The 15,088-nt window shown below is 41.1% G+C and overlaps 1 protein-coding gene across 1 annotated transcript in view; it reads left to right on the forward strand.

Annotated features, from left to right (window-relative positions):
* Positions 1 to 13,946, forward strand: part of SLC22A2 (solute carrier family 22 member 2) — a 106,122-nt gene extending 92,176 nt beyond the window's left edge. Inside the window, exons 9-10 of the mRNA XM_053709276.1 lie at positions 13,218 to 13,330; positions 13,843 to 13,946. Of these exons, the coding sequence (XP_053565251.1) occupies positions 13,218 to 13,330; positions 13,843 to 13,946 (217 nt within the window). The remainder of the gene's footprint in view (positions 1 to 13,217; positions 13,331 to 13,842) is intronic.
* The last annotated feature ends 1,142 nt before the right edge of the window (positions 13,947 to 15,088 follow it).

Below are 15,088 nucleotides of genomic sequence, written 5' to 3' on the forward strand. Positions count from 1 at the left end.
CCTACACTTATTAACCCCTAATCTGCCGAGCGGACCGCACCGCTATCATAATAAAGTTATTAACCCCTAATCCGCCTCACTAACCCTATAATAAATAGTATTAACCCCTAATCTGCCCTACCTAACATCGCCGACACCTAACTTCAAACATTAACCCCTAATCTGCCGACTGGAACTCACCGCTATTCTAATAAATGTATTAACCCCTAAAGCTAAGTCTAACCCTAACACTAACACCCCCCTAACTTAAATATAATTTAAATCTAACGAAATAAATTAACTCTTATTAAATAAATTATTCCTATTTAAATCTAAATACTTACCTGTAAAATAAATCCTAATATAGCTACAATATAAATTATAATTATATTGTAGCTATTTTAGGGTTAATATTTATTTTACAGGTAACTTTGTATTTATTTTAACCAGGTACAATAGCTATTAAATAGTTAAGAACTATTTAATAGCTAAAATAGTTAAAATAATTACAAAATTACCTGTAAAATAAATCCTAACCTAAGTTACAATTAAACCTAACACTATACTATCATTAAATTAATTAAATAAAATACCTACAATTACCTACAATTAAACCTAACACTACACTATCAATAAATTAATTAAATACAATATGTACAAATAACTACAATGAAATAAACTAACTAAAGTACAAAAAATAAAAAAGAACTAAGTTACAAAAAATAAAAAAATATTTACAAACATAAGAAAAATATTACAACAATTTTAAACTAATTACACCTACTCTAAGCCCCCTAATAAAATAACAAAGACCCCCAAAATAAAAAATGCCCTACCCTATTCTAAATTACTAAAGTTCAAAGCTCTTTTACCTTACCAGCCATGAACAGGACCCTTTGCGGGGCATGCCCCAAGAAGTTCAGCTCTTTTGCCTGTAAAAAAAAACATACAATACCCCCCCCCCAACATTACAACCCACCACCCACATACCCCTAATCTAACCCAAACCTCCCTTAAATAAACCTAACACTAAGCCCCTGAAGATCATCCTACCTTGTCTTCACCATACCAGGTTCACCGATCGGTCCTGGCTCCAAAATCTTCATCCAACCCAAGCGGAGGCTGGCGATCCATCATCCGGTGTCTGAAGAGGTCCAGAAGAGGCTCCAAAGTCTTCATCCTATCCGGGAAGAAGAGTAGATCCGGACCGGCAACCATCATCTTCCAAGCGGCATCTTCTATCTTCATCCGATGAGGACCGGCTCCATCCTGAAGACCTCCACCGCGGACCCATCTTCATCCGGCGACGTCCAACTGAAGAATGACGGTTCCTTTAAGGGACGTCATCCAAGATGGCGTCCCTCGAATTCCAATTGGCTGATAGGATTCTATCAGCCAATCGGAATTAAGGTAGGAATATTCTGATTGGCTGATGGAATCAGCCAATCAGAATCAAGATCAATCCGATTGGCTGATCCAATCAGCCAATCAGATTGAGCTCGCATTCTATTGGCTGATCGGAATAGCCAATAGAATGCGAGCTCAATCTGATTGGCTGATTGGATCAGCCAATCGGATTGAACTTGATTCTGATTGGCTGATTCCATCAGGCAATCAGAATATTCCTACCTTAATTCCGATTGGCTGATAGAATCCTATCAGCCAATCGGAATTCGAGGGACGCCATCTTGGATGACGTCCCTTAAAGGAACCGTCATTCTTCAGTTGGACGTCGCCGGATGAAGATGGGTCCGCGGTGGAGGTCTTCAGGATGGAGCCGGTCCTCATCGGATGAAGATAGAAGATGCCGCTTGGAAGATGATGGTTGCCGGTCCAGATCTACTCTTCTTCCCGGATAGGATGAAGACTTTGGAGCCTCTTCTGGACCTCTTCAGCCACCGGATGATGGATCGCCAGCCCCCGCTTGGGTTGGATGAAGATTTTGGAGCCAGGACCGATCGGTGAACCTGGTATGGTGAAGACAAGGTAGGATGATCTTCAGGGGCTTAGTGTTAGGTTTATTTAAGGGGGGTTTGGGTTAGATTAGGGGTATGTGGGTGGTGGGTTGTAATGTTGGGGGGGGTATTGTATTTTTTTTACAGGCAAAAGAGCTGAACTTCTTGGGGCATGCCCCGCAAAGGGCCCTGTTCAGGGCTGGTAAGGTAAAAGAGCTTTGAACTTTAGTAATTTAGAATAGGGTAGGGCATTTTTTTATTTTGGGGGGCTTTGTTATTTTATTAGGGGGCTTAGAGTAGGTGTAATTAATTTAAAATTGTTGTAAGATTTTTCTTATGTTTGTAAATATTTTTTTATTTTTTGTAACTTAGTTCTTTTTTATTTTTTGTACTTTAGTTTATTTCATTGTAGTTATTTGTAGATATTGTATTTAATTAATGTATTGATAGTGTAGTGTTAGGTTTAATTGTAGATAATTGTAGATATTGTATTTAATTAATTTAATGATAGTGTAGTGTTAGGTTTAATTATAAGTTAGGTTTGGATTTATTTTACAGGTAATTTTGTTATTATTTTAACTAGGTAACTATTAAATAGTTCTTAACTATTTAATAGCTATTGTACATGGTTAAAATAATTACAAAGTTGCCTGTAAAATAAATATTAATTGTAAAATAGCTACAATGTAATTATAATTTATATTGTAGCTATATTAGCTATATTTAGTAGCTATATTTTACAGGTAAGTATTTAGCTTTAAATAGGAATAATTTATTTAATAAGAGTTAATTAATTTCGTTAGATTAAAATTATATTTAATTTAGGGGGGTGTTAGTGTTAGGGTTAGACTTAGCTTTAGGGGTTAATACATTTATTAGAATAGCGGTGAGCTCCGGTCGGCAGATTAGGGGTTAATAATTGAAGTTAGGTGTCGGCGATGTTAGGGAGGGCAGATTAGGGGTTAATACAATTTATTATAGGGTTAGTGAGGCGGATTAGGGGTTAATAACTTTATTATAGTAGCGGTGCGGTCCGCTCGGCAGATTAGGGGTTAATAAGTGTAGGCAGGTGGAGGCGACGTTGAGGGGGGCAGATTAGGGGTTAATAAATATAATACAGGGGTCGGCGGTGTTAGGGGCAGCAGATTAGGGGTACATAAGTATAACGTAGGTGGCGGTCGGCAGATTAGGGGTTAAAAAAATGTAATCGAGTGGCGGCGATGTGGGGGGACCTCGGTTTAGGGGTACATAGGTAGTTTATGGGTGTTAGTGTACTTTAGAGTACAGTAGTTAAGAGCTTTATGAACCGGCGTTAGCCCAAAAAGCTCTTAACTCCTGACTTTTTTCTGCGGCTGGAGTTTTGTCGTTAGAATTCTAACGCTCACTTCAGCCACGACTCTAAATACCGGAGTTAGAAAGATCCCATTGGAAAGATAGGATACGCAATTTACGTAAGGGGATCTGCGGTATGGAAAAGTCGCGGCTGAAAAGTGAGCGTTAGACCCTTTTTTGAATGACTCCAAATACCGGCGGTAGCCTAAAACCAGCGTTAGGAGCCTCTAACGCTGGTTTTCATGGCTACCGCCAAACTCTAAATCTAGGCCTTAGATTTGGTTGATGTTAATCAATAGCAAAACAACAAAAATGTTTTGTAATTACAATGGCCTAGATTACAAGTGGAGTTTAAAAATGGTAGCACTATAGTGCTCTAATATCACAATTTGTAAGTAAAATGTTAGTGCTTTAGCAGAAACCTCAGACGTGTTAACACCTGGAGGTCAGAAAGCGCAGCCACACTAAATACCTCAATTAATATACTCAGGTTTGGCTTTCGTTCAACCGGTAAACCAAAGGTGTGCTAAGCCAAAATGTGCGCTAAAAAAGAAGAAAAAGTGTCCCTCCTGGAGATACAGGGTGGAATTACTTGGATCCTCCAAAGCTTACCATCATAAGAACTATTACTATTACTATTTTAACCCTGTTAAATGATTATACAGTGTGTATATATATATATATATATATATTTATATATATATATATATATATATATATATATGGAAAAGAAAGAAACACAGGCGCTGTTAATCCCAAATAGTTACAATACAGCAAGCTCAGAACAGTATAGTATATGAAATCATATTTATATAAAAATATATGTATATTGTCAGTGGGATCCCAATGCAAGTATTTATTTCCAATCCCTCTACTGCCAGATGACACCAAGGGGCTGATTTATGACAGTGCGAGCGGACATGATACGATGTAGCAGCATTTATCATTGCACAAGCAGTTCTTGTACCGCCCCCTGCAGATTTGCGGCCAAACGGCTGCTAGCAGAGGGTGTCAATCAGCCTGATCGTATAGGATCAGGCGTATTGATGTCTGCAGCCTCAGAGGCAGTGGACAAGTTATGGAGCAGCGGTCTCTAGACCGCTGCTTCATAACTGCTGTTTCTGCGAGCCTGAAGGCTCGCACGGAAACAGGGGCATCAAGCTCCATTCCGAGCTTGATAATTCGGTCCCCAAGTCTCCCAATGTCTGGCACAGAGTCTTACACAGAGTAGAAACATTTTAATATGGTAAAAGCAACTGCCCCCAAAAGAAACCGCACTCACATAGATTAAACTCAAAGACAATATGAGGAATTAGCACTGTTAAGGACTGAAATTCTGTGTTATCAGAAATGGAGCATCTCTTTGTGTCTTCCATGGGTCATAAAGATCCCTCTGAGAATAGTCCGCAAGTCTGTGCTGTTAGTATAAGCGAAACTAGTTGTTACACTTTTCAAAGGTAGTATTGCCCTTCTCTTTATCAAAGGAGAACCCTTCTTTATGACCCATGGAAGGCTCTCTCCCTTTTGCTAACATGCACGGATACATGGACTTTCATTCATAGTAAACTACAGGGCTATTTTCCACACACACACACACACACACACACACACACACACACACACACATATATATTTATATATATATAGGTATAACCTTTGACCCTTCCCTGTCCAACACCTTGTGATATACGATATTCCTTTAAATCACTGTTAAAACACTTTTATATACGTGAAATACTTTATTTTTATGTTTTACATGTGTTTTTATCTAATTTTATTTTAGCCCTAAGACTTTAATTCAGGTCTCCAGGCATGCTAACTTCTTCAATGCTAACTCATCACTTGTAATATGAGCGATGTTAGTTCGGCTGTGCTATCCATCGAAAGTAAAGGGTGCACTACAAAATGTCGGCCGTGCTTACATTCTCTGCTAAAATTATTTTACCATTCACTTGTAATACCAGATTGTGCCCTATTTGTAGCGCAGGGCCGTAATACGGATATCTCACCACTTGTAATCTAGGCCAGTGTGTTTACTGGTACATTTAGTTTTTACATTTAAATGGATATTAAAGACACATATTTTTTTTTCTTTTAAATCCATTTTATACATATAAATAAATATAGATAGATAAATAAATAGACATATATTATATGGATTTAAAAGAAAAAAAATAATGTGTATTTAATATCCATTTAATATATATCAGTGTTCTCCCCAGGACCTTTCTAGTGGATGCACCACCCGGCTAACATTTTAGCCATTATTAAGCTAAAATGAGCTAATATTAAAAATGTTTGATTTTTATTGCACAAATTATCATTAAATACATTTATGTTAAAATATTCAATTAATTTGTGCTTTAGATAGCAGAAATAATATAATATTAATAAATATTTCACTGCCCCCACCCAGCTACTTCATAATGCCACCCGGCTACTTCATAATGCCACCCGGTTGGCATCACTTTCTGTGGAGAGCACTGTATATACAGTGTCTCACAAAAGTGAGTACACCCCTCACATTTTTGTAAATATTTTATTATATCTATTCATGTGACAACACTGAAGAAATTACACGTTGCTACAGTGTAAAGTAGTGAGTGTACATCCTGTATAACAGTGTAAATTTGCTGTCCCCTCAAAATAACTCAACACACAGCCATTAATGTCTAAACCGTTGGCAACAAAAGTGAGTACACCCCTTAGTGGAAATGTCCAAATTGGGCCCAAAGGGGCCTATCTATCAAGCTCCGAAAGGAGCTTGATGGCCCAGGTTTCTGGCGAGTCTTCAGACTCGCCAGAAACAGCAGTTATGAAGCAGCGGTCACAAAGACCGCTGCTCCATAACCTGTCCACCTGCTCTGAGCAGGCGGACAGACATCGCCGGAAATCAACCCAATCGAGTACGATCGGGTTGATTAACACCCCCCTGCTAGTGGCCCATTGGCTGTGAGTCTGCAGGGGGCGGCGTTGCACCAGCAGTTCTTGTGAGCTGCTGGTGCAATGCTGAATACGGAGAGCATATTGCTCTCCGTATTCAGCGAGGTCTGGCAGACCTGATCCGCACTGTCGGATCAGGTCTGCCAGACTTTCTTAAATAGAGGCCAAAGTGTCAATATTTTGTGTGGCCACCATTATTTTCCAGAACTGCCTTAATTCTCTTGAGCATGGAGTTCACCAGAGCTTCACAAGTTGCCACTGGAGTCCTCTTCCACTCCTCCATGACGACATCATGGAGCTGGTGGATGTTAGTCACCCACCTTCCGTTTGAGGACATGCTTGGCCAATCCATCACCTTTATCCTCAGCTTCTTTATCAAGGCAGTGGTCGTCTTGGAGGTGTGTTTGGGGTCGTTATGTTTGAATACTGCCCTGTGGCCCAGTCTCTGAATCTCTGCTTCAGTATGCCACAGTACATCTTGGCATTCATGGTTCCCTTGATGAACTGTAGCTCCCCAGTGCTGGCAGCACTCATGCAGGCCGAGACCATGACACTCCCACTGTCATGAGATGCAGGACATATGCAGGACACAGCAATGATGGTACAACTCTATTTTATTGCAGAGCATAACAATACACATCTAGTCAGGTTGATTGTACTAAACTAACTGCGACACAGACACTGGACCTAAGCCCCGCCCACAAACTAGTGACATCACATCCTGCTCTCATCACATCTTCCCCTTTTTCAAAGGCAAAGCATACATTTGCATATAATAAATAACAAGGTACACCAACAGGGTATACAACAACATTTTGTTTTTGAACATTATAAAAACAGATAGATTAGAAAACATGAACAAATAAATTACATCCTGACTCGGACATCGGGGTAGACTGCCCTAGTCCACAGTGACCATGGGATTATTCTGCACATACTTCCGGTCACTGTTCTAGCTAAAGTCAGTCCCTGTATCGGGCCGGAAGTTTCACCACTCTTCCGCTTGATGTAACTTTGCATGAACTGTCCTCTGATACAGAAGATGGTGAACAAGAGTCTGCTGGAGGCAAAGATATATCCCAGCTGTGATCTTGCTGAGGGGAAGGCACCTCTCTTAGAACAGGGGATCCCACCGGTGGTGGTACTGAGGTATCTGGTTCCAGACTCTCAGGTACAGGCTGAAGATGTCTTCGGTTACGGCGTGTAACCGTCCCTCCCTCTGTAAGGACTGTGTAAGACCTTGGTTCTGGAGAGCGGCCAACTACCGTAGCAGGCGTCTTCCATTTCTTCTCATCATCCAGTTTAATTCTGACACTTTGGCCCGCTTTCAGTTCCTGTAAAGGCCTGACAGAATGTCTCCTGTCGTAGAAGAAACGATAACCCTTTTTGGCCTCTTCATCCCTCCTATGGACTTCATCCCGAGGAACAGGGCCAGGTGGCTTGAAGACACCCACTGAGGGTAAAGTGGTGCGAATCTGTCGTCCTAGCATCACCTGTGCCGGGTTAAACCCAGTGGCTTGAATGGGCGTCGCCCTGTATGACAAGAGGGCTAGGTACGGCTCAGATTGCTTTAAAATGAATTTTGTTGTTTGAACTGCCCTTTCAGCCATTCCGTTGGCCTGCGGATAATGTGGACTTGACGTGGAATGTACAAAATCATATTCCCTGCTGAAAGCACTGAACTCTGTAGAAGCGAACTGCATACCATTATCACTCACCAGCTCCATTGGAATGCCCCAGCTGGCGAACAAGCTCTTCAGGCGAATGATAATGGCCTGACTTGTGATATCATTCAGGGGTGCAATTTCCAAATACCTGGAATAGTAGTCGATCACAACAAGAAACTTTTTCCCGTGCAGTTCACACAAATCAGCAGCTATTTTCTGCCACGGCCCCGCAGGCAGCGGAGTAGACATCAAGGGCTCCCTTCTCTGAGTAGGCCGGCGTTCCCGGCAAAAGGCACATTTAGACACGTGATTTGCAATGTCGGAGCTGATCCCAGGCCACCACACAGCTGTAGCTGCCCTTTCTCTGCACTTTGTAATGCCTAAGTGGCCATCGTGAATCCTGTTTAACATCTCCTTCCTCATACTGACAGGAATTACAATGCGGTCTTGGAACAGCACAAACCCCTCCAGCTCCGTGAGCTGCGACCTCTCTGGCTGTTAAGCATTTAAAGACATCCAGGCTGCCCGGCTCTCGGGCCAGCCTTCTTTTATGTACCTTATAACTTCTTGCAGATCTGTGTCCAAATATGTCTCTTTCTTTATCTCTTCCAGTTTCCTTGAAGAAATGGACTTAGAGGCCAGAACTGAATCAACATACACTTTCACATCCGATTCCGTGGAGGATTCTTCAGCAGCAGCCAGCGGGAGCCTGGATAGTGTATCTGCCACAACCAGTTGTTTCCCCGGCACATGCACTGCCTGAACATTGAACCTGAGCAGTCTCATTAAAAGTCTCTGGCATCTCAAAGGTGTTTTGTCAATGTCATAAGAATTGATTAGAGGGACTAGCGGTTTGTGGTCAGTTTCCAGACTTAATTTCTCCAAACCCACTAGATAACGCTGAAAGCGCTCACAGGCCCAAACTGCAGCCAGGCACTCTTTCTCAATTTGGGCGTATTTTGACTCCGCAGCCGTCAGTGTGTGTGAACAGTAAGCGATAGGCTGTAGTTTGTTGTCATTCAGCTGCAGGAGTGCAGCCCCCAACCCACAACTGCTTGCATCGGCACTAACCACAGTCTTTTTTGAAGGGTCGTAGAACCCCAGCACTGGGGCAGACCCCAGCAGGGACTTGGCATGCAGAAAAGCTTTTTCTTGTGAAGGTCCCCAGACCCAGGCAACGTCTTTCTTAAACAACTCTGTGACAGGGTTTAAAACTGTTGATAAATCCGGAAGAAACTTGCCCACGTAGTTTACAAGGCCCAATATCTGTCTCAGCTCATGCACATCCGAAGGGCTTTTCATCTGTTCAATAGCACAAATTTTCTCGGGTCTGGCTTGATGCCATCCCCGTTGATGATATGCCCAAAGTAGCACAATTCAGTTTTCCTAAAATGACATTTTTTTTTATTCAGCTTCAGCCCAGACTCTTTGATAGCCTGTAGCACACAACTCAAACGCTGATCATGCTCCTCCACTGTAGACCCATACACTAGAATGTTGTCCATGACGACCGCTGTGCACACGTGGTCACTCAGGAGAGAACTCATTTCCCTTTGAAAGATTTCAGGAGCGGAGGATATCCCAAAGGGGAGTCTGCAGAAGCAGAACCGACCTACCGGTGTGATAAAGGTAGTCAGTTTGCGGCACTTTGGATCCAGGGGGATCTGCCAAAAGCCGCTAGAAGCGTCTAATGTGGAAAAGAACTTCGCCCCAGCCAACTTTGGAGCTATATCTTCTAATGTCGGCAGCACAAATCTCTCTCTCTTTACTGCTTCATTCAACCTTTTCAGGTCCACACAGATGCGCACCTTTCCGTTTTTCTTTGCAACCGGAACAATGGGGGCACACCAATCAGTCGCTTCAACAACCTCTTCAATAACCCCCATAGACTTCATGCGCATAAGCTCTTTCTCCACTTGAGGCATGAGCGGGAACAGGATGCTACGAGGGGTAGAAATACTGTATGGGACTGCGTCACTTTTAAGTGCTATACGGACAGGTTTGCAGTTCAGCAGGCCCAACTCGCCAAACATATCTTCGGAAATCTCATTCACTCTGGCCACGAGGCCCAAGTCACAGGCTGCTTTTCTGCTCAATAAACTGTTAACACACTGACCTCGGATCACATGCACCCACATGGTAAACTTCCTTTGCTTGTACTCACAGCTGGCAAGAAATTTCCCCACACAATCAATGCGGCCACCAGGACTATGGACATTTGTAGTAACCTTCGCCAGCTGGGGCTGTCGAGGCAGTTTCATAAATTCAGCAAAAGACATTACAGTGATATCTGCTCCTGTGTCAATCTTAAAATCAACTTTGGCTCCCATTACAGTAAAAGTAACTTTCCAATCTTCCTCTGAGCTTGTCCGTTCCACAACAGACCCCACAAAAGACACTTCCTGACCCTCCTGGTCACTGTCCACCTGCATCTCCTTAATGTATTCAGTTTTACACACCACTTCAAAATGGCCTATTCTCTTGCATTTTCTGCACCTTCTATCTCTGGCCGGGCATATAGCACTCTGATCATGAGCCCAGTAGCACCGTGTGCATCGCCCATGTTGCGCCCATCCACTTCTAGGCCTTTCCAGTACTTTAGATCTACCGCTCACACTGTGCCTTTCACTAGCAGTTTTCCTAGACTGTTGCACTTCATCCACAATACTCTCAGACCTCAGATCAGCACTTTGCTTTTTTACCAGTTCACTCTGGCGGGCCATCCTAATAGCCCCGTCTAACGTTAAATCAGGCTCTAACTGCAGCTTCAGGGAGACTTCAGCATCTGCAATTCCAATAACTATTCTGTCTCTGATTTGCTCTTCTTTAGCAACACCAAACTCACAGAATTCAGCTAATTCATACAGGCTGCGCACAAATGACTCCACAGATTCTCCCACACGCTGATTACGTTTGTGAAAACAAGCTCTCTCATGAATCACATTTCTTTTGGGCACAAAGTGGGCACTGAGTTTATCCATAGCTATATCAAAGTTAAATTCTTCCCCTTCTTGGAAAATAAAAGCATTGAACACTGGCTCCACATCTTTCCCCATAGAGTATAAAAGAGAATTGACTTGTACTTCACCACCCTCCTTGTTCAGTTTGGAAGCAATCCTGAAGCGCTGAAACCGCTGACGCCATGTGGGCCAAGCTGCAGGCTGAGAGAAGTCAAAAGGCTCAGGTGGGGTAAACTTTGACATTGCAGTCGATCAGGAACAGAAGCGCAGTCCAGAACTTCTGACACCATGTCATGAGATGCAGGACATATGCAGGACACAGCAATGATGGTACAACTATATTTTATTGCAGAGCATAACAATACACATCTAGTCAGGTTGATTGTACTAAACTAACTGCGACACAGACACTGGACCTAAGCCCCGCCCACAAACTAGTGACATCACATCCTGCTCTCATCACACCCACCACCATGCTTGACTGTAGGCAAGACACACTTGTCTTTGTACTCCTCACCTGGTTGCCGCCATACACGATTGACACCATCTGAACCAAATAAGTTTATCTTGATTTCATTGGACCACAGAACATGGTTCCAGTAATCCATGTCCTTAGTCTGCTTGTCTTCAACAAACTGTTTGCGGGCTTTCTTGTGCATCATCTTTAGAAGAGGCTTCCTTCTGGGACGACAGCCATGCAGACCAATTTGATGTAGTGTGTGGCTTATGGTCTGAGCACTAACAGGCTGACCCCCACCCCTTCAACCTCTGCAGTAATGCTGGCAGCACTCATATGTTTATTTCCCAAAGACAACCTTTGGATATGAAGCTGAGCATGTGCACTCAACTTCATTGGTCGACCATGGCAAGGCCTTTTCTGAGTGGAAAATGTCCTGTGAAACCGCCGTATGGTCTTGCCCACCGTGCTGCAGCTCAGTTTCAGGGTCTTGGCAATCTTCTTATAGCCTAGGTCATCTTTATGTAGAGCAACAATTCTTTTCTTCAGATCCTCAGAGAGTTCTTTGCCATGAGGTGCCATGTTGAACTTCCAGTGACCAGTATGAGAGAGTGTGAGTGTGCTAACACCAAATTTAGCACAGCTGCTCCCCATTCACACCTGAGACCTTGTAACACTAACGAGTCACATGACACCGGGGATGGAAAATGGCTTATTGGGCCCAATTTGGACATTTCCACTTAGGGGTTTACTCACTTTTGTTGCCAACGTTTTAGACATTAATGGCTGTGTGTTGAGTTATTTTGAGGGGACAGAAAATTTACACTGTTATAAAGGCTGTACACTCACTACTTTACATTGTAGCAAAGTGTAATTTCTTCAGTGTTGTCACATGAATAGATGTAATAAAATATTTACAAAAATGTGAGATAATGTATATCAGTAGAGGTGTGCACGGGCAAAAAATTTGGTTCAGCCAAAACTTTTGTACCGTGCTATTCAATATTTGTTTTGTTTTAAATTAAACAAATACTGAATATTAGGGGAACATTTACATTCATTTTCATTAAACAAATTTAAATTTACCTAGTTGAAAAAATTAATCTGTAACTTCAAAGACTTACCTTTAGCACACTGGAGAGCCATGCTGATCCCAATCCTTCTTCGCAGAGCGCCAGGAGACATAGAGCATGCTAAACCCCTATTAGCATGACCCTGGGCTCTGTGAAGAAGGGTTGGTGCGCTATAGGTAAGTGTAGCGAGCTGTGCAGCTGCGCTATTCCCGAATCTTCTTCATAGAGCCCAGGGCCAAACTAATAGGAGGTTTAGCGTACTTTTGCCACATATTAGAGCGGCCTGGGGCTCTGTGAAAAAGTGTTGGATTAGTACGGCTGTCTATATAGTAATGTAGACCATTCTACACCCAAAACTGATATTTATGTCTTAAAAGGACAAATGCAGAAGAAAATACACTCTTTTTAGGTAACAATGATTTTCTGCATTATAAAACAAATATTAAAAAAATCACAATGATATAGATAATGGACATTGATACACTGGCCTCTATTTATCAAAGGTCTTGCGGACCTGATCCGACAGGGCAGATCAGGTCCACAAGACCTCGCTAAATGCTGAGAGCAATACGCTCTCCACATTTAACATTGCACCAGCAGTTCACAAGAGTTGCTGGTGCAACGCCGCTCCTTGCTGACTCGCGGCCAATCGGCGATTCCTGTCTGCCTGTTCAGATCAGGCGGACAGGGTTATGGAGCAGCGGTTTTTAGACCGCTGCTTCATAACTTGTGTTTCTGGCGAGTCTGAAGACTCGCCAGAAACACGGGCCCACAAGCTCCGTACGGAGCTTGATAAATATGGGCCACTGTCTATATTAATATTAATATGTGCTTTTTTTCCTTCTCTATAGAAATCTGGGTATAATGGTTTGTTCATCAATGTGTGATCTTGGAGGAATCATAACTCCATTTATTGTTTATCGACTAGCAGATATCTGGAAAGATCTTCCACTGATAGTATTTGGTAAGGATGAAATATAATTTAAAAACGTATTAGAGAGTAGATTAGATAGGTTAGAGTAAGACAAAACTTTAACAAAGCTGAATATTTCATGTTAAACCTTTTATCAAGCAATGAGTTGCAAGTTAATGACATTTGCTTTAATATCTAATTATTTTCAGAATGCTTAGTTAATTTAGCGAAACTGTGTCTTGAGATCAATTTTGCCAGTAATGTGGTTTTTTTTTGCATTATTCAATCATCATCTAAAATGGCCACTGCTGCTGTTGCCATGGGCAGCGCCATCTTGTTTTACATGTCTGAGCTCGTGGATTGGAGGCCAACGTTGTTGTTTATCTAATGTGTGCTATTGGTTGATATGTGGGTGTTGATTGTTTATCAAGTACCTTTGGCTGTTGAATTCCAATCAGAAAGCTAAACCTTGGATAACTCTGACAAATATTTATTTTTCAAACATAAATTTTAAAACTAATGTGTGAACTTTATTCTGCTTTTGCATTTATTTTATTTTTTAGCTGTTCTTGGAATATTATCAGGCATATTAGTATTGTTGCTGCCGGAAACCAAAGGAAAGATGCTTCCAGAGACTATTGAAGAAGTGGAACATTTACATAAGTAAGTTCAAAATATGAGAAACTGATTATTGATTGATTATATACTGAAATGATTAATTACTCAAACAAATTGGATTAAATAATAAATTCAGATTAAATAATAAACAATAATAAATAAAAAAAACTAATTTTGTAAGGAACTGAGTATAATGAAGTAAAAAAAAAAAGTATTGCTATTTTAACCATCACAAAGTTCTCAGAATTTGTCATGGTTTGAGAGCTCTGTACACATGTCTATAAGTCCACCTTCTTTACCCTTTTAATGTCTCTTTTTTTAGAAAAGAAACTTGGAACATTCAAATTCTGTCTAGGAATAGCACACCAGAAAAAAAGTTTTGAGCTTAAAATCCCATAACTCATAAAGTAACATAAAGTTGCTAAATGTAATACAAACAATATATTAACACCATATATTAAGTGAAATAAATAATAAATATTTTTCTCCCACGAGAATTACGGTGTATCAATGTTATCCAATAAGAATTGGAGTGAATCACAATCCTGAGAACATGAAGTGACCTTAAAGTGAGTCTAGGAATAGCCACACCTTACCCTGCAGTCATGCCCCTAGACTACGGATTGTTACTGCTTAACTCTATTTCCACTGCCACTCTTCCCCCGATTGACTAAAAACCACTCCTGAGCCTCCTGGTTCCAACAAATAAGCTATCAGTATTAGAAAGTATTATATGCTGGTAATGCTTTTTTAAAGTATGTAGGACATAGCTTAAATTTTTTTTTTAAATATGTAGAATTGTTAGTTTCTACACATGGTACGTAGCTTTAAATGGAATTTTGTTTAAAAACAGAAAATCAGTATCTTTTTAAAATATATTCAATAATAAAAGCATCTTTATTCTAAGTAGGGACCCACAGTGATATAGTACACTAAATTATAGTTTATGCACAAATAGGTCTCTATGTCTTTGCATAAAATGCAACAACATTTCAAGTGACAATGACCTTAACTATCTGTAACAAGCTATGGAGCTATGTTAAGAAGGAGAAAAACAATCACATCCGACTCTTTAGAAGGTTCATCAATATGATGACTGTAATCTTATAGAATAACCATTCTTATTGAATACCAAATTTTAAGCCACATACAATTTTAAAAAGAAACCACAACCATTTGTCACCAAATTAG

The sequence above is a fragment of the Bombina bombina genome, chromosome 4 (assembly GCF_027579735.1).
Source record: "Bombina bombina isolate aBomBom1 chromosome 4, aBomBom1.pri, whole genome shotgun sequence".
Classification (NCBI taxonomy): domain Eukaryota; kingdom Metazoa; phylum Chordata; class Amphibia; order Anura; family Bombinatoridae; genus Bombina; species Bombina bombina.